Here is a 27,686-nt window from a genome sequence, read left to right on the forward strand (position 1 = left end):
TGTTGATTCCACATTTTTTATTGGAATAAAATTGTAAAAGTCTCGTACTTTCAGTTATTGTAAAAGTACAATACAGTGCTATCACCATTATACCTTCACATCCGTAATACTGCCTCACGTTCATTATATTATCACATATTTGTTATTGCATTCGAGTATTTCAAAAAATAGCTTTTTCAAAACAACATCACAAACATAGAAGTTTCATCACCACGAGAATGACATCATCATGTTTGTGACGTTCGTCAACATTTAGCACGTTCCGTGTCATTCATCAACACAATTGTCAGACCAGATCATTCATAAAATACCGAGCTCGTATCAATATCATCTGATCAATAAATCTTTATTAAAATAATCTACATTGTTAACATTTCACAAATAAAGTTAATTCAGCTCTGCAAAAGTCTCCTCTAATTAGCAGTTCAATGGTAATGTGATATACAAAGGAAAAGCAGAATAACAATTGGATTATAACGTTTGATTTCCTTTAGCTTTCATTCAAATATTTTCCAGACAATCGGATAACCTGCCAGACAAAGGGTGAACAATGAAACGTGACAGGTACGTGAAAAATTATTTGAAATGTATTCTTACCAAAGCTGACATCAAGTGTTTCCTCCATTCTCAAACAGCCCCAGCTCTGCTCATCAGTTTGGATTTGGTCGAGATCACTCAACTTTGGACACGGGAACACCGGGGCTCCTCACCACATACAAGGCTTTCATCCTCAGCTCAATGGAGTACTGCTCTCCCCTCTGGGCCGGTGCTCCTGCCTCACACCTAGCTCGTCTTCACGCTGTTGAAACCAAAGCTTTCAGAATCATTGGAATCTCCCGCGATGAAGCTAACTCCGAGGGCCTTTCACTCACTCACCGCAGGCAGGTTGGTGGTCTTTCCGGCTTCTACTGACTCCTCTCTGGCCTTGCCCCCCCCAGCTCTCTCTGGGCTCTGTCCCCCAAATATTCCTACAGGTCGCACAAGATCTGCGGTTAAACTGCCAAAATCAAGACTCTCTGCTCACCTTCACTCCTTCATTCCTCTTTTCTCCCGCCTCTGGAACAAACTCCCTCACTCTCTTCAATCCCACTCCTCCCTCCAGGTCTTTAAAACAGCTGTTCACCACCATCTCTTATCTTCCCCCATCCAAAACCTTGATCTTTTCTACCCCTGTTAATAAACCCCAGATCCATTTTTTGAAATACCGACTTCTTTCCTGGAAGTCCTAACAGTGTCCATGTGTTTTTTACCTTTCCCACCCCCCTTCCCCCTTCCCCCTCCCCCCAAGCCCTCTCCCTCCCACAGATCTTCCGTTGTCTCTGTTCTCTACTGTTGTGCTTCCCTCTCTCCCCATCTTGTCTCCCGCTCCCTTTATTGTATGTTTTGTGTGTCCGGTTTTTTGTGATTAATGTTAGCTCTTACACGAACCTCAACCTTGTATACAAAAAAAACAAAATGTTCCAATACTTATGGGGGGCACTGTATATTAGCACCTGACACAGTTTGCCTCCGCTATGCTTGCAAAGCTTTCTGCTGGTGACATCAAGGACCACCTTCTTCCATTTCCTCCACTCATGCCTTTAATATGTTGTTCATGTCTTCTCCCAGGAGAGGTTGGAGTACCAACAACACAGCATCTTGTATCCTGTCCTATCCTTCTTGTAGGTTAATAAAGCCTCCAATGTTCTGTAAAATCCTCTTTTCCTCTTCACAGATGACTCCGCAGGATGCTGTACAATTCCACGTCCCAGAAATAGGTCGCTAAGCAGATACTTTCCAATGAAATCACCTACCTATTTTTACATGTGACGATTTAAGGTTCAATCTCTCTAAACTTCTCGACCTCACCATCAGCGCTGACCTGCGCAGACAGTGTATCAAAGTAGGCCTCCATGGTCAGTTGAGGCCTTGGCATACTCTGTAGTGCCAAGTCCTTCATTCGCAAACTTCTCGGTCCACAAGGCCTGCATTTGTAGCGCAGTAGAGCACCATTTCCCCCCACATCTCTCGGGGATCCCGGCAAATCCAAAATTCTCAACATTCCTGGCAGCAGAAGTGGAGTGCCGACTGCTCTCTCATCAGTCATCATATACAGGATTGAGGCTTCTCTTTTTCTTTTTTAAACTGTCTCTCCATGGTCTTGCTCCCTCTTCACTTCCATCAATCCACCCCTTCCCAGTCCCTCCAGGTCACACACAATCTTCCACTAACCCTAACCTTGTGAAACTCCAAAAATCCAGACTTACTGCTCACTTCCACTACCTTGTTTCTCTTTTGTCCCACGTGTAGAACCTCATTGCCAAGTTTTTTCGATCCCACCACCCTCCAGGGCTTTAAATACACTAACACCTCAGATCATCCTCCATGCATCCCTAACGCTGATATTTTCTCCTCACTAACCCTCTGCCAATGCTCCCCCTTCCACTCGCACGTTGCTACGTCTCCTTCCTTCTCCTCTCTTTTATTTCTCATACTGTTCATTCGTTCATCCGTACGTTAATGCATCATTCCACTTCCCCGACTAGCAGAGCCTTCTACCCTATGTCACCTTGCTCTTTCATGAGCCTCGATTTTATATAATTTTAAAAAAAGCTTCTCACACCCTTAACTCGCACAACCTCCTGCTCTGTCCTCATTCATCACAATGCCTGTGATGCCTCTTGTGGAATTTCCCAATTTCCAACCAATCCCTCAGACAGGTCCGAACGACTCGCAAACCCGAAGCACCACTTTCCTTTCCTTCTCCCTTTCCACTTTTACGAATGTCTGCTTTTCCATTCTGTTTTTCTCCCTTTACATCTCCATCTCCTCGAACCATCTCTTTCCCTTGAGCCCCTTGTAGGCCGCTTTCCAAAACCTTTTCCTTATTTTCCCTTCGATCGCTGCCCCCCGAGTCTGCACCCATGCTCTCTAAAGTTCCCTGCCATTCGCACCCACTGGAATCTCCCAAATTCCCTGCCTGCTGACACTCTCTCCAAAGAAAAATGAAAATCTCTTTTGCTGCTGAGGCAGGGTCATCTCGTGAAGATATTTCCGTGTAACTGCACTCAGCAGATACTGCTAGTTCTTCTGCTTCAGACTTGCAGATAACCCGGGTCTCATGTGCATCCTTTTTAGTTCCGACCAACAACAGTGGCCGGAGAGGAGAGTGGATAGATGCAGTAGGAGAAACAAGTGCAGAAGGGGAGATCGAATGTGGAGAATCACAAGAGAACAAGGAAGGAGGTGGTTGGAGAGCAGACAGAGACGTTAGAGCTGAGGAAGTAAAAGGTGGGCAAAGCATGGAGGACGGAGATGGGCAGGAATGTGATAAAAGGGTAGATGAAGTGACTGGAAGAGATATAATTGCTGGGGAAGACTGTGAGGTTGAAAGTGAAAACGATGAAGACTGGAAGGTGGAGGTCAAGGTTGAGGGGGAATGTTGCTGAGGACGGAGATAATGGATTAACTTCATGGCTTCCAGAAAACTTGGCCGGTTGGTGACAGCAAAAGCGACAATAAAGGCTTCAGCCCAACAGATGTTGGAATCCAACAGAGAAGGATCCTGTGGAAGAAAGGTGACGTGAAGTTAAAGGTGGAGACCTGTCATGGTGACTGCAGCTGAGCCAGCTTTATAATATCTCTGGAGCCTCGTTTAATTAAAGTCTGGTTTCCCAGTGCTTTAAATGTAGCCACAAGAAAAATTTATAATAATTGATGGTAATCTATATTATAAGAGCCGTAGATGATTCTGTCTGTCTGTCTGTCTGTTGGGCGTCTGTCCGGGGTGTGGCTTACTCGGTTTGCAGAGTAGCTCCACCCATAGCTCCACCCATTCTGGGAGAGGCTTCATATAATTATAAACAAATATCCACCATTTTATTAACTCGCATAGCTTTGAGGCCTGTTTTGTAGGCCCATGGTGTCTTGCTCTCTCTCCCAGTTTTATTTCAAATCAAATTCGATATATCATTTCATTTTTCACAGTCGCTAACATAGTTTTAGACTCGGTTGAAAAAAAACGGGAAGAAAATCCGATGAAAGTTGCCGTTTATAGAACGAAATGAATTCTCAAACGCCTGTAACTTCAAGGCCATTGAGTCTCTCTCACGCCTTTATCTCCAATCTAACTCACCCTCTGATTTCATTTTTATCGATGGTTTTAGACTCGGTGTCAGCAATAATTGAGAACATTCCACACACGCGGGAAAATGCAGAGATATATTTTTAAAAATCGCGTCATGGTGTATCATACACCGCCCAACATGACACCGACGGCAATGCGTCGATACATATTAAAAATTCGATATATCATTTCATTTTTCACAGTCGCTAACATAGTTTTAGACTCGGTTGAAAAAAAACGGGAAGAAAATCCGATGAAAGTTGCCGTTTATAGAACGAAATGAATTCTCAAACGCCTGTAACTTCAAGGCCATTGAGTCTCTCTCACGCCTTTATCTCCAATCTAACTCACCATCTGATTTCATTTTTATCGATGGTTTTAGACTCGGTGTCAGCAACGCGGGAAAACGCAGAGATATATTTTTAAAAATACACCATATCACCGCCCAACAGCCAACAAGTATCATACACCACCCAACATGACACAGACGGCAACATTTCGACATTATCGCTTTTTCTTTAAACCGAGTGAACCGAGCCGAACCGAATAAACCGAGTGAATTCACCGTTTACTTTTGATGACAGTCGTCACAAAACGACATATATTTCTTCGTTTTTATTTCATTCAACATTATTAGCCGGAAGTAAAATATGGTTCAGAAAATTACCGAGAGATATTTCTTCGTTTTTTTATTTATTAGTTATTTGCGCATACACATTAAATAGGTTTATTTGAAATGTTTAATTTTCACAATGTAATTTATCTGTCATTTGATGATACACTTCCTCTTGATACACTTTCGAGACACTTCCTCTTGACTCGTGACAATTCATGCGTTGCGTGGAAACTTCTATTTCCAAAATGAATGACACAGTCGATGAAGAACGCAGACTTGAACAGGATGCAGCAAGAAAACGAATGAGAAGGGCGAACGAGTCCGTCGTCGAACGTCAATGCAGACTTGAACAGGATGCAGCAAGAAAACGAATGAGACGGGAGAACGAGTCCGTCGACGAACGTCAATGCAGACTTGAACAGGTTGCAGCAAGAAAACGAATGAGACAGGAGAACGAGACAGTTGAGGAACGTGAACACAGACTCGCACAGGATGCTGCTGCAACAACGATGAGGAGGGAGAACGAGACAGTCGAGGAATGTGAACACAGACTCGCACAGGATGCTGCTGCAACAACAATGAGGAGGGAGAATGAGGCAGTCGAGGAACGTGAACACAGACTCGCACAGGATGCTGCTGCAACAACGATGAGGAGGGAGAACGAGACAGTCGAGGAACATGAACACAGACTCGCACAGGATGCTGCTGCAACAACGATGAGGAGGGAGAATGAGGCAGTCGAGGAACGTGAACACAGACTCGCACAGGATGCTGCTGCAACAACGATGAGGAGGGAGAACGAGACGGTCGAGGAACGTGAACACAGACTCGCACAGGATGCTGCTGCAACAACGATGAGGAGGGAGAACGAGACAGTCGAGGAACGTGAACACAGACTCGCACAGGATGCTGCTGCAACAACAATGAGGAGGGAGAATGAGGCAGTCGAGGAACGTGAACACAGACTCGCACAGGATGCTGCTGCAACAACGATGAGGAGGGAGAACGAGACAGTCGAGGAACATGAACACAGACTCGCACAGGATGCTGCTGCAACAACGATGAGGAGGGAGAACGAGACGGTCGAGGAACGTGAACACAGACTCGCACAGGATGCTGCTGCAACAACGATGAGGAGGGAGAACGAGACGGTCGAGGAACGTGAACACAGACTCGCACAGGATGCTGCTGCAACAACGATGAGGAGAGAGAACGAGACAGTCGAGGAACGTGAACACAGACTCGCACAGGATGCTGCTGCAACAACGATGAGGAGGGAGAACGAGACCCTCGACAAATGTGAATACAGACTCGCACAGGATGCTGCTGCAACAACGATGAGGAGGGAGAACGAGACCCTCGACGAACGTGAACACAGACTCGCACAGGATGCTGCTGCAACAACGATGAGGAGGGAGAACGAGACCCTCGACGAACGTGAACACAGACTCGCACAGGATGCTGCTGCAACAACGATGAGGTGCGAGAACGAGACCGTCGATGAACGCCAACACAGACTCGCACGGCATGCTGAGCAACAAAGACGTTGGAGTGCTCAGCAAACATATACAACCGCAGCCATAATGAATCCGGCCGAAGTATCCGATAATATTGTTCAAGAGCATAATTGCGGTCCAATGACGTCACCATGTGTGTACTGTTCTGCACACCATTTCACAAATGAATCAACAGGACAAGGGGATGGATTTACACTGTGTTGTTCCAAGGGAAAAGTTAAATTGCCTCCACTATTTGCCGTACCTGCTCGACTGCAACAACTTTATCAGGATGACGATGGAAAATGTCGCAACTTCCGAGACAATATCCGGAATTACAATTCGGCATTAGCTTTTGCATCAATGGGTGCTCAGATCTCATCTCCTCCAGGAAATGGACCGTACTGTTTCAAAATCCACGGTCAAATTTACCATCGCTGTGGTCCATTACATCCATCACATGTACATGAACAAGCACAATTTGCACAATTATTTATTTTGGATACAGCTCAAGCTACAAAGGAACGTATGAATCGACCTGAGAATCACAGATGTTTGCAAGAATTGATGGCAGAACTGCACAACATACTATCTGACATTAATCCTTATGTCACATGTTACAAGACTATGTTCGAGCGTGAACAGGAAGAAATCAGGAAAGCTGTCCTTGAAGATCGCCTCCCTTCTACCTTGGAAATGCATTTTCGTCGACTGTGTGCAGACGACCAAAGACGTTACAACATACCAACTGCTGATGAAATTGCTGCTGTCTTCGTTAGTGGACAAGATGGTGAACCACCTGCAAACAGGGATTTCCAGGTTCATTTGCATGACCAGGGCTTACACAATCTCTCTCCACTTTCCTCTCACATTGATCCCATGACATATCCCATTCTCTTTCCACATGGCGAGCCTGGATGGATGATAAACATGCCTCACCAGCGACAGACTGCGGTTCGAAACAAGGTAACTCATCGTGAATTCTATGCCTACCGACTGGCTATTCGAAATGAATTCAGCACTATCCATTCTTCGGGGAAATTGTTCCAGCAGTATGTTGTCGACGGATATTGCAAGGCAGAAGCAAATCGACTGCAATACTTCAAACAAAATCAGGAAACCCTTAGAGCCATGGAATACAGAGGACTACTGGACCACGTCCAGAACGTTGCTGCTGATAACCAACGTCCTGTCGGTCGTATCGTCATTTTGCCGTCGAGTTTTGCAGGGAGTCCAAGAGCTATGCAGCAGAACTACCAAGATGCTATGGCCATTGCTCGCAAATTCGGAAAACCAGATCTTTTCATCACGTTCACGTGTAATCCAAAATGGACAGAGATACAAGAAAACATCGGACAACACCAACGAGCTGAAGGCAGACCAGATTTAGTGGCACGCGTGTTTCATCTGAAATTAAAAGAGTTAATCGACGATATAACGAAGAAGCACGTGTTGGGCAAAGTACGTGCATTTCTCTACATCGTCGAGTATCAGAAGCGTGGCCTACCGCATGCCCACATATTACTCATGCTGTGCCAAGAAGATAAAATTTGTACCGCTGAAGACATTGACAGAATTGTTTCCGCACAAATTCCTAATTCAAATGAGTCACCAGAGATCCATTCCTTGGTGAAGTCTCACATGATACATGGTCCGTGTGGCACTTTAAATCGCCATTCGATTTGTGTGAAAGATGGAGTGTGCAGTAAAGGCTTTCCAAAAGCGTATGCTGCAGAGACACTTGCGAGCATAGATGGCTATGCCCTTTACAAGCGTCCCCCAAATGGACCCACCATAACCGTTCATGGAACCGATGTTGATTGCCAATATGTGGTCCCATTCAATGCTTATTTACTGAAGAAGTACAGAGCACACATAAACATTGAGGTTTGCGCAAGCATAAAGAGTATAAAGTACTTATTTAAACATGTGTACAAGGGACATGACTGTGCCAGCATCGAAATTCGAGAGCGCGGGAGAGTGGAGGTGGACGAAATAAAGACCTATTTGGACTGCAGATATGTCAGTGCCCCAGAGGCAGCATGGAGATTGATGGAATTTGAAATGCACAAACAGTCCCATTCCATCACCAGACTTGCGGTACACTTACCTGAATTGCAGACTGTTGTGTTCAGGGATGGTAACGAGGAAGAAGCCGTTGTACGACATAGGGGTACAACACTTACAGCTTGGTTTCAGTTAAACCAGAGAGACCCTGAGGCACGAAGTTATCTGTACCATGACATTCCAAAATATTACGTATTTGAAGATGGACGAAAGACATGGAAACTTCGACGCCGGGGCGGCAACAAGGTTATCGGACGCATGGTTTCGGCAAGCCCTATGGACATTGAGCGCTTTCATCTTCGTGTACTCCTGCTGCACTGCCCTGGTAAAACATCATTTGAAGATCTCAGAACCGTAGATGGAGCAGTTTGTGAAACATACAAGGATGCAGCCAGGAAATTACATTTAACAGAAGATGATACAGAATGGGACAGGTCCTTAGCTGATGGAGTTATCTTTGCCATGCCACAACAATTGAGACCTCTTTTTGCAACCCTATGCATATTCTGCACACCAACAGACACGTCGGCACTGTGGGAAAAATATAAAAACGACCTTTGCGAAGATTTTGTGCACAGCGGCCATATCTTGGAACAGAGTATTTTCATGGCATTGCGAGAAATACAGTCCTTCCTCCTGAGACATGGACAGACCTTGGAAGCATTTCAGTTACCAGTACCTCCAGACACTGTTGAAGATATTTCGAGCGATGATTATCAGTATGTGCCGGGAGATGAACATGAAAAAGGTGAAAACAACAGACAACTACTAAATGATGACCAAATCAAAATTGTAGATGAGGTCCTACAGGCCGTTCATTGTAGGGACCAGTACACAGGCAACCGGTTGTTTTTCGTTGATGGACCGAGCGGAAGTGGCAAGACCTTTCTCTATAATACGCTTCTGCACATCTTGCGAGGCCAGTGTCGTTTGGTTCTTCAAATGGCGTACTCGGGCATTGCAGCAACATTGCTAGCAGGGGGCCGTACATCGCACCATCGATTTAAATTGCCAGTGCCCATTTTGGAAAACTCCACATGCAACATATCACCTACGAGTAAAGATGCAGATGCTCTAAGGAAGGCCAACCTATTCATTTGGGATGAAGCACCTATGGCTCCAGCATATGCTTTAGCGGCTGTTGATCGAACATTCCTTTTGGTGGAAAGGTCTGTGGGGACTTCAGGCAGGTTTTGCCCGTTGTACCTCGCGCTGCACCTGCAGCAATCATCGCCACATGCATCAAGCGTAGCAAGTTGTGGCCAAAGTTCAAACAGCTGAACTTAACATCAAACATGAGAGCTAATGATGACGAAGAATTCTCAAAATGGTTACTGTCGGTTGGAAATGGGACTGTGGAAACAATTCCTGACTCAGATTTAATACGACTGCCTGATCGTATCTGTGTAGAAGACAACATTTCTTTAGCAGAGGCTGTTTTCGGTAATTTGAACGAAATCCATTCAAACTATGATGCGCTGGCACAACGAGCCGTGTTGTGTCCAAAGAATGAATCCACATTTGTGATCAACGATGAGATACTGGATGCATTTCCTGGGGAAGAAAAGACGTACTTCAGCGCTGATTCCATTGTCTGTGATGACCCTGAAGAGGCACTAAATTATCCTATGGAATTCCTAAATCAATTAACTCCTTCTGGAATGCCATTGCACAAACTTCGTCTCAAAGATGGTGCTGTCATCATGTTACTCTGTAACTTTGATCCGAAACAGGGACTGTGCAATGGTGCAAGATTGGTTGTTAAAAGATTGTTGCCAAACATAATAGATGGAGAAATAATTTCTGGCAGTCACAAAGGAACACGCACATTTATACCCAGGATTAGTATTGCACCTTCTGATACAACACTACCATTCATACTCAAACGCCATCAATTTCCAGTTCGTGTGGCATTCTCTTTCTCAATAAACAAGAGTCAAGGTCAAACATTACACAAAGTTGGGATTTACTTACCAGAACCCGTCTTCAGCCATGGCCAATTATATGTTGCATTGTCGCGTGCTAAACGATTTGAGGATGTCAAGGTAAAGGTAGTCAGTAATGGCCAACAGGGAAAAATTGATGGCCACAGTAGAATCTTCACCCGTAATGTTGTTTACCCGGAGGTCCTGCAGTGACACCATTCAGGCAACAAAAGGAGGGCACGAAGGAAAATAGTTAATTACTCCGACACATTTAGTTGCGGTGATTGAAAAATCACCGGACCATTGTTGCTGTTTTGATGCTTTTTACTGCTGTTTTGATGCTTTTTCACTGCTGTTTTGATGCTTTTTCACTGCTGTTTTTTCACTGCTGTTCTGATGCTTTTTCACTGCTGTTTTGATGCTTTTTCACTGCTGTTTTGATGCTTTTTCACTGCTGTTTTGACGCTTTCCACTGTTGTTTTGATAGTGTTTTGATGCTTTTTCACTGCTGTTTTGATGCTGTTTCACAGCTGTTCTGATGCTTTTTTGCCGTTTTTTTAAATATAAAAATCTCATTTCAAAAAAAAAAATTCCAAAAAAATCTCACAATGATGACATATAATTCACCGAAAACGTTGAAGCAACCGCATAATATTACGGTGATGTTTAACTCTGAGTGAGAATAGTTCTAAATTTTAAAAACTTTCTTCTGATATTTGTGATTTATTTCAAACAAACTGTATTTCCCATCTACACGGGCATGTATTCCTATTAACGTCATGTAAAGTACATAAATTGTGTGGATTACATCATTTGTGGATGTGATCAATTGCCAGTAACCATTTTATATAACTGAATGTGCAGGTGCAGCATCTAACTCAATATGTCGAAATGTCACACACATCCATGCCCGTGGGATTCCCATGGGTGACCCCGCTAGTAATTTTATAATTTATGGCAAGCCTGGCCCTATCTAGTCGACATTATTGCTCTTACTAAAGACCTTGGCAGATCAAGATCGTCACATGGTGTCTTCCCCCATCAAGAGGTGTGTGTATATATTATATGTGTATTACACACACAGATTGATATATATATATATATATATATATATATATATATATATATATATATATATATATATATATATATATATATATATATATATATATACACACACACACACACACAGATTAAACCCTCTAACTTGACTAGGAAGCAAGGCACAGATTGAGTCTCACCCCAGAAATTGCTGCACAACCTGTTAGCAACAAGTGTAGCTGCCACGCTGACACATTGTCTCTGCCCTGCTCATCAACAATTATGAGGTTTGCAGTCAGGAACATTAAATATAACTAAAGAAGCACACTAACCTAATGACATGACGCTGACGTCATGTGCATAAATTATACCAACACATCACCTCCAAACTAGGAGGCATCCGTGTGGTACTCAAGTCTTTGCAGACTGAGATTAAAGCTCTATGGTCACAAATAGACAAAGGCAGAGATGTCGATCTAGATTGCGCCCTTATTATGGGCCTTATGAGGCCTGCCTTTTTATAATAAAAAAGGTAAAAAATCAAACATTTAAACAGCCTTGGACGTGCACCTTCACCCCATGGCCAAGGCACACCGTCTATCAAGACTGTCCCATTGGCATACACATGCACCTCAACCCAAAGGCTGAAGCACATGGTCAATCAAAACACATGCATCCTGACCCCTAAGAGCCAGGATGCATGGTCATACAATTGGACCCCTCCTCCATCGGAGTGAGTCCCCACGAACTCAACACCATGCCGGGCTTCAAAAGCCACATCACTTTGTCATTGTCACGTCCAAATATCACCTTCCTCGCTCAAAGGGTGCCTGAGATATTGCCCAGATGAGAAAGGAAATAAATAAGTACTTAATTAATTGATAATAATTAAATAAATAATCAATTAATTGATTAATCAAAAAACAAAAAATATAGTTTTTGCCAAAGGACTTGCTCACTATTGTGCCGAAATTTCAGCTTCCTAGCTCAAAGGATGGCTGAGATATCGCCCGGACAAACAATCAAACAAACAAGAAAAACAAACAACCAGAGTGAAAACCGAGTACTTCCATTCATCACACGTCCCCTTTGGTGCCCTGCGATGACATCATGCAGCGCCTGGAGATGGAATATGAAAGGAGCAGTGGACAAAACTATGATGAGGCTAACATAAGGAGAAAACAAGGCCAAATGTTTGTAAACAACCCAAAAGGCTTCTACCGTGAACGAGGGAAACAAAAGCAGAATGTGTCATTCCCTCCTGAAAAAGATGAACTGAAACGATTCTGGAAAGGAATTTATGAAGATCGAAAATAACAATAAGGAGGCGGAATGGATCCGAAAAAGCAACATCTTGAGGAAATGCCCCCAGTAATAATTGATGCAGAAAAGGTAAGACAACAACAACTTGCAAAGATGGCAAACTTCAAAAGTTTGGTTAAAGCAATTTGATGCCCTCACCGTTCACTATGCTCGAGCATTCAATGAACTTATCCAAGGGGATCAGGAAATGGATGAATAGTTCACAGAAGGTAAACACCTTCCTCATCCCAAAATCTGAAGAGACCCAAATACCCCACAAATACCAGTCAATAACCTATCTACCAACAACATACAAACTTTTAACAGGAATCATCACAGACACAATGTACCACCACCTAACATAACAAAGAGGGTTAGAGGCAGAACAGAAGGGAGGCAGGAGAGGATGTTACGGAACAATAGACCACCTATTACTAAACAAGGCCATGCTCGAAAATTGCAAAACAAGAAGAACCAAATTGTCCACGGCATGGATAGACTATAAAAAGTGTCCCACATTCATGGATGATAAAGTCCATGCAAGTGTACAAGGTAAATCCCAAAATAATCAAGCTGATTGAGAAAGTCATGGATCTATGGAATACCACACTAATCCTGCAGCACTCAGGAGGAAAGATTGAAATACCAAGAGTAAAAATACGACAGGGATCTTCCAAGGAGATGGCTTTTCCCCTCTCCTGTTTTGCCTGGCCCTGGACCCACTAAAAAAAATTAAATCCCTTTTTAAGGCCATTTTCCCTGCTAGAGCGGGGGTTAGCCTTGTGGGCACCATGACAATCATCATGGTTCCCTTTTTGGGGCAATGTTGCTTTTATGGCCGGATGCCCTGCCTGATGCCAACCATTTAGTCGCCTCTTACAACATGCAGCGATACGGTGTACCTATTCTAAACTGAAGCACACACCGGCTCTGGACCCACGAAGTAACCTCATTAATGAGCGAGGACACGGATACACCCAAACAAAAGAACATCTAAAGAAACAGAAAAGCTGGCGCATCTACTGTATATGGATGATTTAAAACTCTTTGCACCAAACGACAAAAAATTGGCAGAACAAATAAATAATTGTGCCAAGTGCACATTCGTGCAAGGTAGACCAACAAAAATAAACATAAAAATTGACCTAGATACGCCAATACAGGAGCGAGACAACGGAGCAGCTTACAAATACCTTTGAGTTGAAGAGGGCCACCAAATGTCATAAAAAATGTGCAAAACAATTACCAAAGAATACCTGCATAGAACGAGGCTGATCCTGAAAACATCTCACTTCAAGAAACAAAATCAAAGCCATAAACCAACTCGCAGTAACAGTGTTCCAGTACAGCTGCGGAAGAGTAAACTGGCCACAAGCGGATATCAAAAAACTAAATATAAAAACAAGGAAACTCCTCACTATCCACAAAAATCAGTGCATCCCAATAATGTATCTGCCAAGGAAAGGAGGTGGTGGCAGCCTGATTGAACTCCATCAAGTGCACAGAGCGACGACTGTAGGATTAGCAGAGTACATGAAAAGATCAACAGACTACCGAATACAATTTGTGTACAAGCATGAACACAACAAACCAGAAAAGGTATCTCTCACTCACCTTGCAAAAAACATACAAAAACGGGTGCGATTAGAAGATGTCATGCACTAAACCGAAAGAGTAACAAATACAGCCCCAACGATTGCAAAAAAAGACAAAAGTAAAATAGAAGATGAAATACCAGCAGATATATAGTGACAACTGTGAGAAAGACAAAAGAGCAAGAAGATATAAAAAAAAGAGTTGGACAGATTGGGGATAGACAAAGAAGGAACACCAGAATGGCTAAGAAGAGGTCAGCTCAACTGGGACGGAGAACGAATCATCTATATAATAATAGCGTAAGGACTCGACTTTGTTATCCCTTTTACGCCGCACCCAGTGACCCGATGCCCACGGCACTAATGGATTTACGATCTACGAACCGCGCTCTTTGTTTATCACGTACAGACATACTCGAAAAATCTGAATTAGCCGACGTTGGGGCCCAAAAGCATCCGATCAACTGCCGATACGACTCCATCTTACGACGCCATCGTATTGGCGTCTGCTGGGCGAAGGCGAAGCGAGCCGTCCGCTGATTGGACAGTCGAGTGGTGTGAACATGGGTGGCGTGAACCAAATGGTCTTTTTATTCCCTTGAACATTTTAAATTAGGATATATAAGGAAACGTCTTTATCGTCATTTTAATAAAGTTAAATGGAGTGACGTTGCGATACTCGGGGTGCGTTGCATAAATCCTCGTAACTCAGAGAGATGTAGCAGGTGGCGAGACGAAAGGAAGCTTAAAGATAACGAGCTGAAACAGACGAACGATATGTCAATCCCTTTCTACACCGAACGGCAATAAAAGTATGAGAGCGGGAAGGCATGGCCTGAGCACTTCGAGCAGAGAGGACTGATTGGACTTAACTTAAAGAGAAAAAATTGGAGCTTAACGGAAGAAGAAGATCCCATGAGCGCTCCCCTATGCCATCCATAATGGTACACTCTATCCATACACCACATTCTCCCTTCCGTGGATGTTCCATGGGTTTCACGTCTTTATCGTCATTTTAATAAAGTTAAATGGAGTGACGTTGCGATACTCGGGGTGCGTTGCATAAATCCTCGTAACTCAGAGAGGTGTAGCAGGTGGCGAGACGTAAGGAAGCTTAAAGATAACGAGCTGAAAACAGACGAACGATATGTCAATCTCTTTCTACACCGAACGGAAATAAAAGTATGAGAGCGGGAAGGCATGGCCTGAGCACTTCGAGCAGAGAGGACTGATTGGACTTAACTTAAAGAGAAAAAATTGGAGCTTAACGGAAGAAGAAGAAGATCCCATGAGCGCTCCCCTATGCCATCCATAATGGTACACTCTATCCATACACCACATCCTCCCTTCCATGGATGTTCCACGGGTTTCGGCTAGTTATTTATTAATGGCCGACACCAAGGACACCACACAAATTGCTTTAATCATGAGGCTTGGTTAACTTTCAAAGCTCAGATATAACCTGCTCAGTTACCCCTCAAAGCTTGATTAATCGGCGCAGTTAACGCTGAGACTTGGTTAACCTTCAAAGCTCAGTTAACCTGCTTGAGTAACCCTGCGGCTCAATTAACACTCAAAGCTTGGTTAAACTACTCGGTTAATCTGCTCAATTAACCTGCTCAGTTAATCCTGGGGATTGGTTAACCTTCAAAGCTCAGTTAATCTGCTCTAGTAACCCTGCGGCTCAATTAACACTCAAAGCTTGGTTAAACTACTCGGTTAATCTGCCGAGTAGTTAATAACCTGCTCAGGTAACCTGCTCAGTTAATCCTGGGGCTTGGTTAACCATCAAAGCTGTTAAACTACACATTTAAACCCTGTGGCTGAGTTAATCACCCAAGATCAAAATTACTAGTACGGTAAAGGCCAAAGAAAAGCACTTCTTCTTCTTCTTTTGGATGTAGCACATGGCTACAGGTAGCATCATTTGCTGGGGGAGGAGGTGGGGATATTAAATCAACGTACCAATGAGCAATAAAGCCAATGAATCGAGCACGAACCTCCTTGGCAGTGTCGAAGATTTCAAAATCCACCAGGTCGCCATCAATCTTTATGGAATGCTTGTACACGGTCTCTGCAAATCAACATCATCCTTATTGCCTGTGTCATCATACCTGGTTTCAGGTACTGGCTGATAGGCAGCAATGCAAATTGGTAGGTAACACCTCATGAGATTACTGTTAGCATTGGCTGACTTTGCTCTAAACTTTGAACTCGGTACGAGTTGATGTTTTAGCAAAGATACAGGTTCAGCAATTTCCATTGGTTTCCACCTCCCATATAGTAAGGGCATTTTATGAGATATTTCACAAATCTGTTAACTAAATTGTTACCAAAAAATTTCTTCACCAATATGTTTGTAAAGGTGTGTAATAACATGTGTTAAAATGTCGAAGTTCAACTCCCGTGGGAAACCCAGAAAAAAAGCTGTTGAATTCGGGTACCGAAAAATTATTTTCGAGAATTTTTTTTTTTTTTTTAATCGGCCCTTAAGTAACTTATGAGGGGTCAAATAAGGGTTTTTCATGATTCTGAGTTGATTGTTAACATTTATATTTTCACTTTTACATTTACACATAAAGTAGCTTTTATTTCACATACATATATAATACTCAAGAGTTATTTCTCATTCACAATGTCAGAAGTTTCAACAGTCATTGTCTATGTCTTCTTCAGACTCAACAACATCATGACTGCAGTTTCTGCATGTAATGCCATTACAGACTCCACAGGCCGAGATGCACGAGATGCACGAGATACTGATGATGGCCTGCAGCGGAAAAGATGTGAAGCATCTTGGTAACAATGCAGGACAGATGCCCATTGTGGTCTGCAAGTCGCTCGGTTCTGATAAAGACCTTGATCACATCTACCATGTGGTGGTACTCCACCCAGAGTGCAGGTGTTCTTCCTCCTTTTGCGAGTCGTTTGAAGGTTTCTTCAAACCTTTGCTCAAACACTGGCACTACTGGGTCTGAGTGTCTGGCTCCCATCTTCCCATCAGCCACCTTCTCCATGAAGGTCTTCATGTCACCACGCTCCTCCTCAGTGAAGGCAAGTTTCATGATGTGTTGATAGATGGCTGCATCGATGAGGAGGTGAACACGGATTGCCTTGTCAAAACATCCTCCATCCATGATGTGGTTGGCTGTCGTACTTCCAGGATAGATCAACTGGATCACATCTAGTAGTCCAGAATCTTCCATGATGTTACCCATTGATCCAAGATAAGACTTCAGCAGGTGAAAACCACCCAACCTTGGAATGACGGGTAGATTTGCCTGCTTTATTATATTCACAGCCTTCAGCCAAATCGGAAGATCAAAGGTCACTATAGCGACCCCAGCGCGCCGTATGCACTCTTTCAGAGTGGTGAAGATGGTGTTGAGGTCATTAGGGTCTCCTTCAATAACTGGGAGGAACTCGATCTGTGTGCTCTGCTTTGCATCATTAGCATGGATTCTCTTCATCCAGCCATTCCAGTTGGAGTGTGGGAACTCAGGATCGTTGGCTTTGATCACCCACCCCGCTGCCCAGAGTGTGTCACCTGGAGTGAGGAGTGGCTGATCATGAGCCAGGGAGGAGGAAAGCTCAGCGAGGGGGAGAAACATGATCGCGTTCGTTCCTATCTGTTTCCTGTTCGTAAATGGAATAATCTTTACTTCAGTTCCTCTCAGGATCTTAGCTTTGTCGAGTGCCTTCAACTTCACCCGGGGGAAAGCTGCTGTTGTCTGTGGATCTGGCAAAGGTGGTGCCGGAGAGGTGACTTCGATCCAACCCATTGAGTGAAAGGGAGTGTTTCCGTGAATAGAGACAATGTTTAAATCTATATTGTCTCCAACAAACTGAGTGACTGCATTGTTTGTTTCCCCAACCTCCATAAAGACCACCTGATCATTACTTGACAATTCACTTTCACTGGCTGGCACTTTGGCTGTCATCACTGATTGATCCTCAAGCGCAGCATCAACCGCAACCTCATCATTGATCTGTTCATCGGTTTCCTCCACAATGGTGTCAAGAGTGCCAGAAGTATCTGGAACATCATCTCCACTCCTACTATTAAGGAAGCAGTATTTGTAGTTTTGTGTCTCCGTGTAAGACTCAGTGTATCCCAGCCGGTGGAACTTGTTGAGCATCCATTTTGACCCAAATCTATGATCAAGTTGTATGGCAAGCCCCATTTGGTGTGGCAATACTCCAGACCGAGGTCGACAGGCCTTAATCAAATTCTGCCCCCAAACGGCAACTCTTTCGTCTGTCTTGACAATCGGTCTCAAGAACATCTAAAGGCTTGCAGGAACAAGTGTCAGCTGACTATCGATGTCAGTCATACTGTGTGTGGTGGGGTATGACTTTGGACCTAAATCAATCGAGGCAATATCATTGGATATGAACTTGAGTGCCGTCTTTATGATCTGAGTCTTCTCATCTCCATGGTCAAGATTAGCATGATGCGCTCGCAGAATATTGTCGGTGCCATCTTTGAGACAGAGTACATCTGCCCTTCTTTCCTGTGTTGTGAAATACAAGGTGTCTTCGTATTTCTCTAGAAGTTTTATCTTTAGCCAATGCTTTGAATAAGAAAGGCTCTTCTCTGGTGACTGATCAAACTCCTGCAGCTTTTCATGGACTTGGTCCATGTTCATTACCCCATGCTCTAATTCTGAGTCTAACCATTCGCAGAATTCAATAAAAACTGCCTCTCGCTCCTCATCAATACTCCTCTGTCCTCTCTTCCTTTTTCCTTCCTCATCAGTCTTGGACAAACTGTCACCTCTCGCAAACATAAGTTTGCATCGCAAATGGTACAGTGTTTCTTCTGCTACCAAGTCGTTGATCCCTTCCAGGCGTCCAGTGACTTCAGTGCCCCAGTCATCCACGCGACTCCGTGCTGTCTTCAGCAAGCTTGCCTTCAGTGTATCTGCAGTCAAATTATCTGGCACTCTGTATTTCTTTCTAGCTTGTGCTGGATTATTTTTGTAGAGCTGGGCTGGTTGGTTGCAAAGAATGCATACATCCTTATACAGGAGGTCAACTGACTGTGATCTTCTAGACCTGCAGCCAGTTGATGAACTGAACTCACAAGTAGTGCGTCTTCTCTTCAACTTTGATGACTCTTTCTCTGCCTTTGATGCTTGAGCTGACTTCTTGGTGGTTGCAACAAAGTTGTTGTACAGATCATTTTTACACTTCTGGTGGTACCTCAGTTTTCCTTCCTTTTGAGCCTCCTTCATACGTTCCACAACAGTAACATTTTCGACGGTTTCTGCTTGTTTCAATAAAGTTGAGTATCCCTTTGGAGTTGCCTGTATGAGCCTTTCAGCTGGTGTATCCGAGCGTGCACAGATGAAGCAATTGAGCACAGGTGGAGTAACGTCTTCATCCATATTGCTAGACTCCATGTCCTGCAAAGTAGAAAATGAGATATATTTAGAAATTATTTTTCCACAAAGGAGTGTCTGTGGTGAAATATAAATGTTAACAATCAACTCAGAATCATGAAAAACCCTTATTTGACCCCTCGTAAGTTACTTAAGGGCCGATTAACAAAAATAAAAATTCTCGAAAATAATTTTTCGGTACCCGAATTCAACAGCTTTTTTTCTGGGTTTCCCACGGGAGTTGACCTTCAACATTTTAACACATGTTATTACACACCTTTACAAACATATTGGTGAAGAAATTTTTTGGTAACAATTTAGTTAACAGATTTTCATATGTTTCCCTTACTAATATGAACCACAGGGCCAAAGATCCATGGATATTTCAAAACCAAAATTCCTGATGCTAATCACATCTACACTACATGTGTCCAGGTGTGGATATCATGATCCTGGCTCTATCTAGTCGACATGTGTCCAGGTGTGGAGACCGTGATCCTGGCTCTATCTAGTCGACATGTGTCCAGGTGTGGAGACCGTGATCCTGGCTGAATCTAATGAGGCATGAGCATGAATCTGGCATGAGGGACACTGCATATCAAACACATTTTAATTGCTTTAATAAAAATGTAATGGTAAAATATTGTATGTTAACATCAATTAGCAAAAACAAAGTAAAATAACATTAAGAATTTGAAAAGTTCAAACCATCCTCACACGTGTTCGAAGTTCTCATATGTTGCCTGTCATTTCAGGTTCACCAACTACGTGTATGAGATTTACCGAACACGAGTGACACACACCGAACACGAGCGACACTTAACGAAAACGAGTGACAATTAACGAAAACGAGGGACATTGAACGAAAACGAGTGACACTTAACGAACACGAGTGACACTTAACGAACACGAGTGACACTCACCGAACACGAGTGACATTCACCGAACACGAGTGACACTTACCGAACACGAGTGACATTCAACGAACACGAGTGACACTCACCGAACACGAGTGACACTCACCGAACACGAGTGACACTCACCGAACACGAGTGACACTCACCGAACACGAGTGACACTCACCGAACACGAGTGACACTCACCGAACACGAGTGACACTCACCGAACACGAGTGACACTCACCGAACACGAGTGACACTCACCGAACACGAGTGACACTTACCGAACACGAATGACACTCACCGAACACGAGTGACATTCAACGAACACGAGTGACACTTACCGAACACGAGTGACACTCACCGAACACGAGTGACACTCACCGAACACGAGTGACACTCACCGAACACGAGTGACACTCACCGAACACGAGTGACACTCACCGAACACGAGTGACACTCACCGAACACGAGTGACACTCACCGAACACGAGTGACATTCACCGAACACGAGTGACACTCATCGAACACGAGTGACATTCACCGAACACGAGTGACACTTACCGAACACGAGTGACACTCACCGAACACGAGTGACACTCACCGAACACGAGTGACATTCCCCGAACAGGAGTGACACTTAACAAACACGAGTGACACTTAACAAACACGAGTGACACTTACCGAACACGAGTGACACTCACCGAACACGAGTGACATTCCCCGAACACGAGTGACACTCACCGAACACGAGTGACACTCACCGAACACGAGTGACACTCACCGAACACGAGTGACATTCCCCGAACACGAGTGACACTCACCGAACACGAGTGACACTTACCGAACACGAGTGACACTTAACAAACACGAGTGACACTTAACAAACACGAGTGACACTTACCGAACACGAGTGACACTCACCGAACACGAGTGACATTCCCCGAACACGAGTGACATTCACCGAACACGAGTGACACTTACCGAACACGAGTGACATTCCCCGAACACGAGTGACACTCACCGAACACGAGTGACACTTACCGAACACGAGTGACATTCACCGAAGACGAGTGACACTCACCGAACACGAGTGACACTCACCGAACACGAGTGACACTTACCGAACACGAGTGACACTTAACGAACACGAGTGACATTCACCGAACACGAGTGACACTCACCGAACACGAGTGACACTCACCGAACACGAGTGACATTCACCGAACACGAGTGACATTCACCGAACACGAGTGACACTTACCGAACACGAGTGACACTCACCGAACACGAGTGACACTTAACGAACACGAGTGACATTCCCCGAACACGAGTGACATTCCCCGAACAGGAGTGACACTTAACAAACACGAGTGACACTTAACAAACACGAGTGACACTTAACAAACACGAGTGACACTTAGCGAATACGAGCGACACTCACCGAACACGAGTGACACTTAAGGAACACGAGACACAACGAAAACAAGTGACATTCACCGAACAATAGTGACACTTATCGAACACGAGTGACACTTAACAAACACGAGTGACACTTAACAAACACGAGTGACACTTAGCGAATACGAGCGACACTCACCGAACAATAGTGACACTTATCGAACACGAGTGACACTTAACAAACACGAGTGACACTTAGCGAATACGAGCGACACTCACCGAACACGAGTGACACTTATCGAACACGAGTGACACTTAACAAACACGAGTGACACTTAGCGAATACGAGCGACACTCACCGAACACGAGTGACACTTACCGAACACGAGTGACATTCCCCGAACACGAGTGACACTTAAGGAACACGAGACACAACGAAAACAAGTGACATTCACCGAACAATAGTGACACTCACCGAACACGAGTGACATTCCCCGAACAGGAGTGACACTTAACAAACACGAGTGACACTTAACAAACACGAGTGACACTTAACGAACACGAGATACTTAACGAACACGAGTGACATTCCCCGAACACGAGTGACACTTAACGAACACGAGTGACACTCACCGAACACGAGTGACATTCCCCGAACACGAGTGACACTTAACAAACACGAGTGACACTTAACAAACACGAGTGACACTTACCGAGGGTTGGATCATAATCTCCGATGAAACGTCCAGTAAGAAACCTCACAATCATGGCTTGCGTGGGGTGAGGAAGAAGCAGGTAGGGAAGAGGTAGGGAAGAGGTAGGGAAGCAGGTAGGGAAGAGGTAGGGAAGAAATTACAATTGGATTGAGTAATAAATCTATCAGATTTCCATCCATTTCACTTCTTCTTTTTTCAGGTGTTGAAAGTGCAAATAAGGTGATTTATGTTCAACAATGTTCAAGTATATAATCACGTAATTAAATTCAAACAAAAGTGTCTGTTACATCACCCGATCCAACTCGTCACATTCGTTTTTCGTGACTGTTGTTTGTGCCATTTATAACGTCCTTAAAAACAGTCCGTTTCCTGTTGGGAATGATTTACTCTTTTTTTTTGGACTGCCATTCAGGTAGACACCGTACAATATCATGTCTGTCTTCTCTGCGCATGTGCAATCGATCAAAACATTCCATTGAAATCAAGTTGTTCCTGATCATAAACTGACGTTTGTGGGCGGACGGACAGACAGACCAACCAATGGCTTCACCCGCTCTGCGCTTCAGGTGTGCGGAGTAACAAGGTTGACGATGTTCCGTTTCAAATGATATGAAGAGGTAAACAAAGATGGAACAGACAACATGTGGTGAGAAATGCATTCCAAGCAGCCTTCTGTATACCTTTCCTCGATGCTTGAGGTCACCTGTGTAAATACCTTTCGTTTAGTCGGGCCTAACAGCCAGCCAGGTATGCAGTCATCCCACTAAAAGTGAACAAATGCTGTTTCATCATTAATCTCTTCATGGTAAACCTGAGTTTACAAAAACAAACCATTTTGAGAAGGTGACACTGCTTTAGTGCAAACAGAAGGTAAAGGTAGCCTGCACACCTCAATCCAACCTGTTTGTGCTGAGAGGTGATAGGTGTGACATGTGACAAAATGATAAAAGACTTAAGCCTGGTTTATTTAAGTTTTTCCATCGTGCTCATGTTGATGCCCTTCGATTCAGGTACGGCTGGCAGGAAGGCTTACAGGTACACACACTCATCTCGAAGCTGGTGAGCCTGGGTTTGAATCCTGACCCGGGTATAAACTGCTAGATCCCGGTGTCTAACGGGCAGGGTAATTCATCAATGTGTGTGCTGTCCCTCGGATGGACGTCAAATGGGCGTCCTACCAGCCAGCATTCATTGGTCGGTGTCCGCGGTGTCCTTCTAGCGAAGAGTAGGCGACTTATCACCGACACCAGGAACAAATCACAAATACCTGCCCAAACCATCAGGGGGCACTGCATCAGAGGTACAGCCGCGCTCCCAACAATGATGCAAAAAACTATTGGGGACGCCTCTTCATGGTGGTTGTACCCCCCAATGCAAGTTTGGGGGGCCAAATCTTCCCCAATCTTCCCGGATTCATCAGCTTAGCGCGGTCACGGTCAGAGAGCCGATTGGTCCCCATGGATTGGACCTTTCCCGCTGGTCTCTGTCTGTCTCTATATCTCTGTTTGTCTCTGTCTCCCTGTCTGTCTATCTCTGTCTGTCTGTCTGTCTGTCTCTCTTTCTGTCTGTCTCTCTGTCTGTCTGTCTCTCTCTTTTTGTCTGTCTGTCTGTCTCTTTCTCTGTCTCCCTCTCTCTGTCTCTCTTTCTGTCTGTCTGTCTGTCTCTATCTCTCTCTCTGTCCGTCTCTCTCTCTTTCTGTCTCTGTCTGTCTGTCTCTCCCTCCCTCTATCTTTCTCTGTGTCTCTCTCCCTCTCTGTCTGTCTGTCTGTCTCTTTCGGCCTTGACTTGGTGAGGGTGGGGGTACACCATCCTGGATGTGGGGGATCTCTGGGTCACTCCTGGGAGATCGATAGGCTGTCTCCGTCTCTCTCCCTTTCGGCCCCGACTTGGTGAGGGTGGGGTACACCATCCTGGATGTGGGGGGATCTGTGGATCACTCCTGGGAGATCGATAGGCTGTCTCCGTCTGTCTCTGTCTCTCTCCCTTTCGGCCCCGACTTGGTGAGGGTGGGGTACACCATCCTGGATGTGGGGGGATCTGTGGATCACTCCTGGGAGATCGATAGGCTGTCTCCGTCTGTCTCTGTCTCTCTCCCTTTCGGCCCCGACTTGGTGAGGGTGGGGTACACCATCCTGGATGTGGGGGATCTCTGGGTCACTCCTGGGAGATCTATCGTCATGATCCATGGACGTTTCCCAGGCCGAACATGAGCCAAAGTCGTTTAAGAAAAGAAAAATGCCGCCGAGTTACTCCACATTCCACAGAGGCCAGATGATGTCCAGGCCTCAAGGTCAACTCCACCAAACTGAATCCACCACGGGAGGCTTTCCAAGAATCCCAAAAGAGGGACCTTGTTATAAAAAGCAACTTTGATCGTTAAGCAGACTCCGTCGAGACAAACTGGGACCAATAACGGACTTGTGTTGATGAGACACCTGAGGCGCAAGAAAACTTGTGACGTTCATTTTATCGCCATTAGGAATTCGGTAGCTTTACTCATCCTCCAGTAAACGTGTGTGCTCGTACACGGCGCACACTTATTTAAGGAAGGACGAGTTTATTTACCTAAACCAAACAGGAAAAAACAGGACAGCCTTTTGGGGCACAAGTTGGAACAGGAAGGGTGGGCGAGACACGAGACGTATTGTCTGTGTGGGTAAGAGAAACGCAACGGGCAGGAAGGATGGCTGCTTCATGGATGTGGAAAAACCTCCAAAAGGTCATCTGTGGATGTGAAAACATGGACACGGTTAACTTGAGCGCGCACCTCCGCCAGGCTGAACAGTTTATGTTTGGTATCCACCGATAGTGCAGATCTGGACCTGAACCTGAACCAAAATCGAATCATTTCGTCCTCGTCAGACACCCAACCTGTCCACAAAGTTTCGTCCAAATCCGTCCACAACCTTTTGACATATCCTGCTCACAGACAGACGGGGATGAAACCATAACCTCGCCCACCTTCTGTGGCGGAGGTAACTCGCGAGTTCCCGGAACACCGAACCCCTTGTCCAGTCTTGAGAAAAAAGGACATGGGCGGAGTCTTCGAGCGGCAAATGCGATTGGTTGGGATCAGATCAATGCCGTAATATTTAGTCCATGTCCTGCTAAACTAAGGTTTTAAAAAGTGATTTTTGTTCTTCAGTGTTCAAGTATATAATTTAATATATATATATATATAAAAGATTATAAACGTTGTAGAAAAAAAACTTTTGGAAGTTTACCGCCGTCGATGCAGCGTCTTTTACACCGCCTTATTTAAAGCACTACATGAGTTTTTCATGCCTGTTATTTGTGTCCTTTATGACGTCCTTAAAAACAGGAAGTTTCCCGTTTGGAATAATTTTCAATTTTGTTTTACTGACGGAGAGTAAAATAATCATCTCACTCCTCTCTGTGCGCATGTGTGATCGGGACGAGGCACACGTATGTCCGATTCATGTTCCAAATACAACATTCAATCGAAATGAAGTTGTCCCTCGATCAGCTGACGTTTTGTAGACAGATGGACGGACAAAGTGAACCAATAATTGCTTGACCCGCTTTTCACTTCACATTACAACCCAAAGTGTCTGAACTTGTTGGGAAGAGCACCGGAAGGAGTGCATCTTGTGCGCCGCCGAGCTTGGAAACGTCCCCGAACTTACCGACAGCCTTCCAATAATGTGCTTCATCGGAAAGACAACACAACAGCGCATGAAGATTACAGATCAGGTAAATAACAAGGACTGTTGAAAACTCCAGCATGACGTACCTGGCAGGCCCGCGTGGCTCGAACTTGCAAACAGACAAGAACGTGGAGGGAGCAGAAACCGGTCGATCGTGACGACATTCCAGAGTTATGGCTTCTGACCTAAAACTTCAACCGTGAGAAACGTTTTAATAAGTAACGTGGATCAAAATGGGATCACGTTTGTCTTTCCACACACATGTGCGCCTCAAGCCCTTCCTGTGCACTATTTTTTGCAAGGGACGAGGCTCATGGAAGAGCCAGATACAAACAGAGGGCGAAAGGGCCGCCATCTTGAAAACCAGAGGGCGAAAGGGCAGCCATCCTGAAAACCAGAGGGCGAAAGGGCAGCCATCTTGAAAACCAGAGGGCGAAAGGGCCGCCATCTTGAAAACCAGAGGGTGAAAGGGCAGCCATCCTGAAAACCAGAGGGCCGCCATCTTGAAAACCAGAGGGTGAAAGGGCAGCCATCTTGAAAACTGGAGTTCTGACAATTTTTAGCTGTAGGTCATGCACTGTACTGTACTGTACTCACAAAACATTCACAAGGAAACTCTTCGTTACTCGAGTACAAATGTCGCCAAATGCGCCTTCTGGGACTCGAATGTATCCGATTCCTCTCATGCTGGATAACCAGATCATGTCCCCAGGAAAGCCTGATCCTCAAGGGAATATGGGTCCATTAAATGATTGGATATTTTCTCCACCTAAAGCCAAAAGTGTCGTTTTTTTCCCAAAAACATCTACTGTTCATTGGAACGACATGGAAAACTTAAAGGGAATTCTGTGGAGCTCATCTTCTCGCACTCTTGGAGCCAAGAATCCATGTTCCATGGCAATATGGTCGCCAATGAGTGAAATTGGGATTGATTCTCACATTTGGGATACAGCATTATGGCAAAAATATTTTACGAGGCATGGATAACAAGGGATGTTCCACAAGAGGATACTAGGAGATCTAAACAAACATGGAGTGCACACAGAAATCGAGAAAGCCATCTCTGTCTGTCTCTCCAAAAACAATAACATCTATTTAAGGAACTCGTTCTACGAGCTGTGTCCATCTTGGAACTCGTTCCTGTCCGCATCAGCAAAACACACCCAGACAGACGAACCTGTTTTTCCCACGCAGCTTTGGCCCAAGACAAGGACGCGCAGACGACCGTGACGTGGAACGAGCCCCGACATGATGCAGGACACAGGTAATGCTGCTGTACCAGGACGGGAAGGGACGGACCAGAGACAGACGGATGAGTTTGTGGCACCGAGAAAAAACACCCAAACGGCGGGAGAAAAGAAAGTTGGGAATGGGTGGGGGTGGAGGGGCGGTGGGAAGGGGGGAATTAAGGCCTCAGGCCAAGCCGGTCCATTTTAGGGAGATATCTGGGGAGTCTGAAGGAAATCGGGGA

The 27,686-nt window shown here is 44.7% G+C and overlaps 1 protein-coding gene across 3 annotated transcripts; it reads right to left on the reverse strand.

Annotated features, from left to right (window-relative positions):
• On the reverse strand, positions 1-27,686 carry LOC137428000 (ras-related and estrogen-regulated growth inhibitor). Of its 3 annotated transcripts, XM_068117891.2 has the most exons (5): positions 27,393-27,617; positions 22,545-22,601; positions 16,148-16,221; positions 10,259-10,413; positions 1-3,544 (listed from the first exon to the last, which is right to left on the reverse strand). In XM_068117891.2, the coding sequence occupies exons 1-4, from the start codon at positions 27,463-27,465 to the stop codon at positions 10,285-10,287; spliced, it is 333 nt and encodes a 110-aa protein (XP_067973992.1). In that variant the 5' UTR covers positions 27,466-27,617; the 3' UTR covers positions 1-3,544; positions 10,259-10,284. The 3 variants fall into 3 exon arrangements, with proteins under 3 accessions (XP_067973992.1, XP_067973991.1, XP_067973994.1); XM_068117890.2 differs by lacking the exon at positions 10,259-10,413 and having other exon boundaries at positions 27,393-27,686; XM_068117893.2 differs by lacking the exon at positions 10,259-10,413 and having other exon boundaries at positions 16,113-16,221; positions 27,393-27,616.

Source organism: Myxine glutinosa, chromosome 5, assembly GCF_964187855.1.
Source record: "Myxine glutinosa chromosome 5, kmMyxGlut1.1, whole genome shotgun sequence".
Lineage (NCBI taxonomy): Eukaryota > Metazoa > Chordata > Myxini > Myxiniformes > Myxinidae > Myxine > Myxine glutinosa.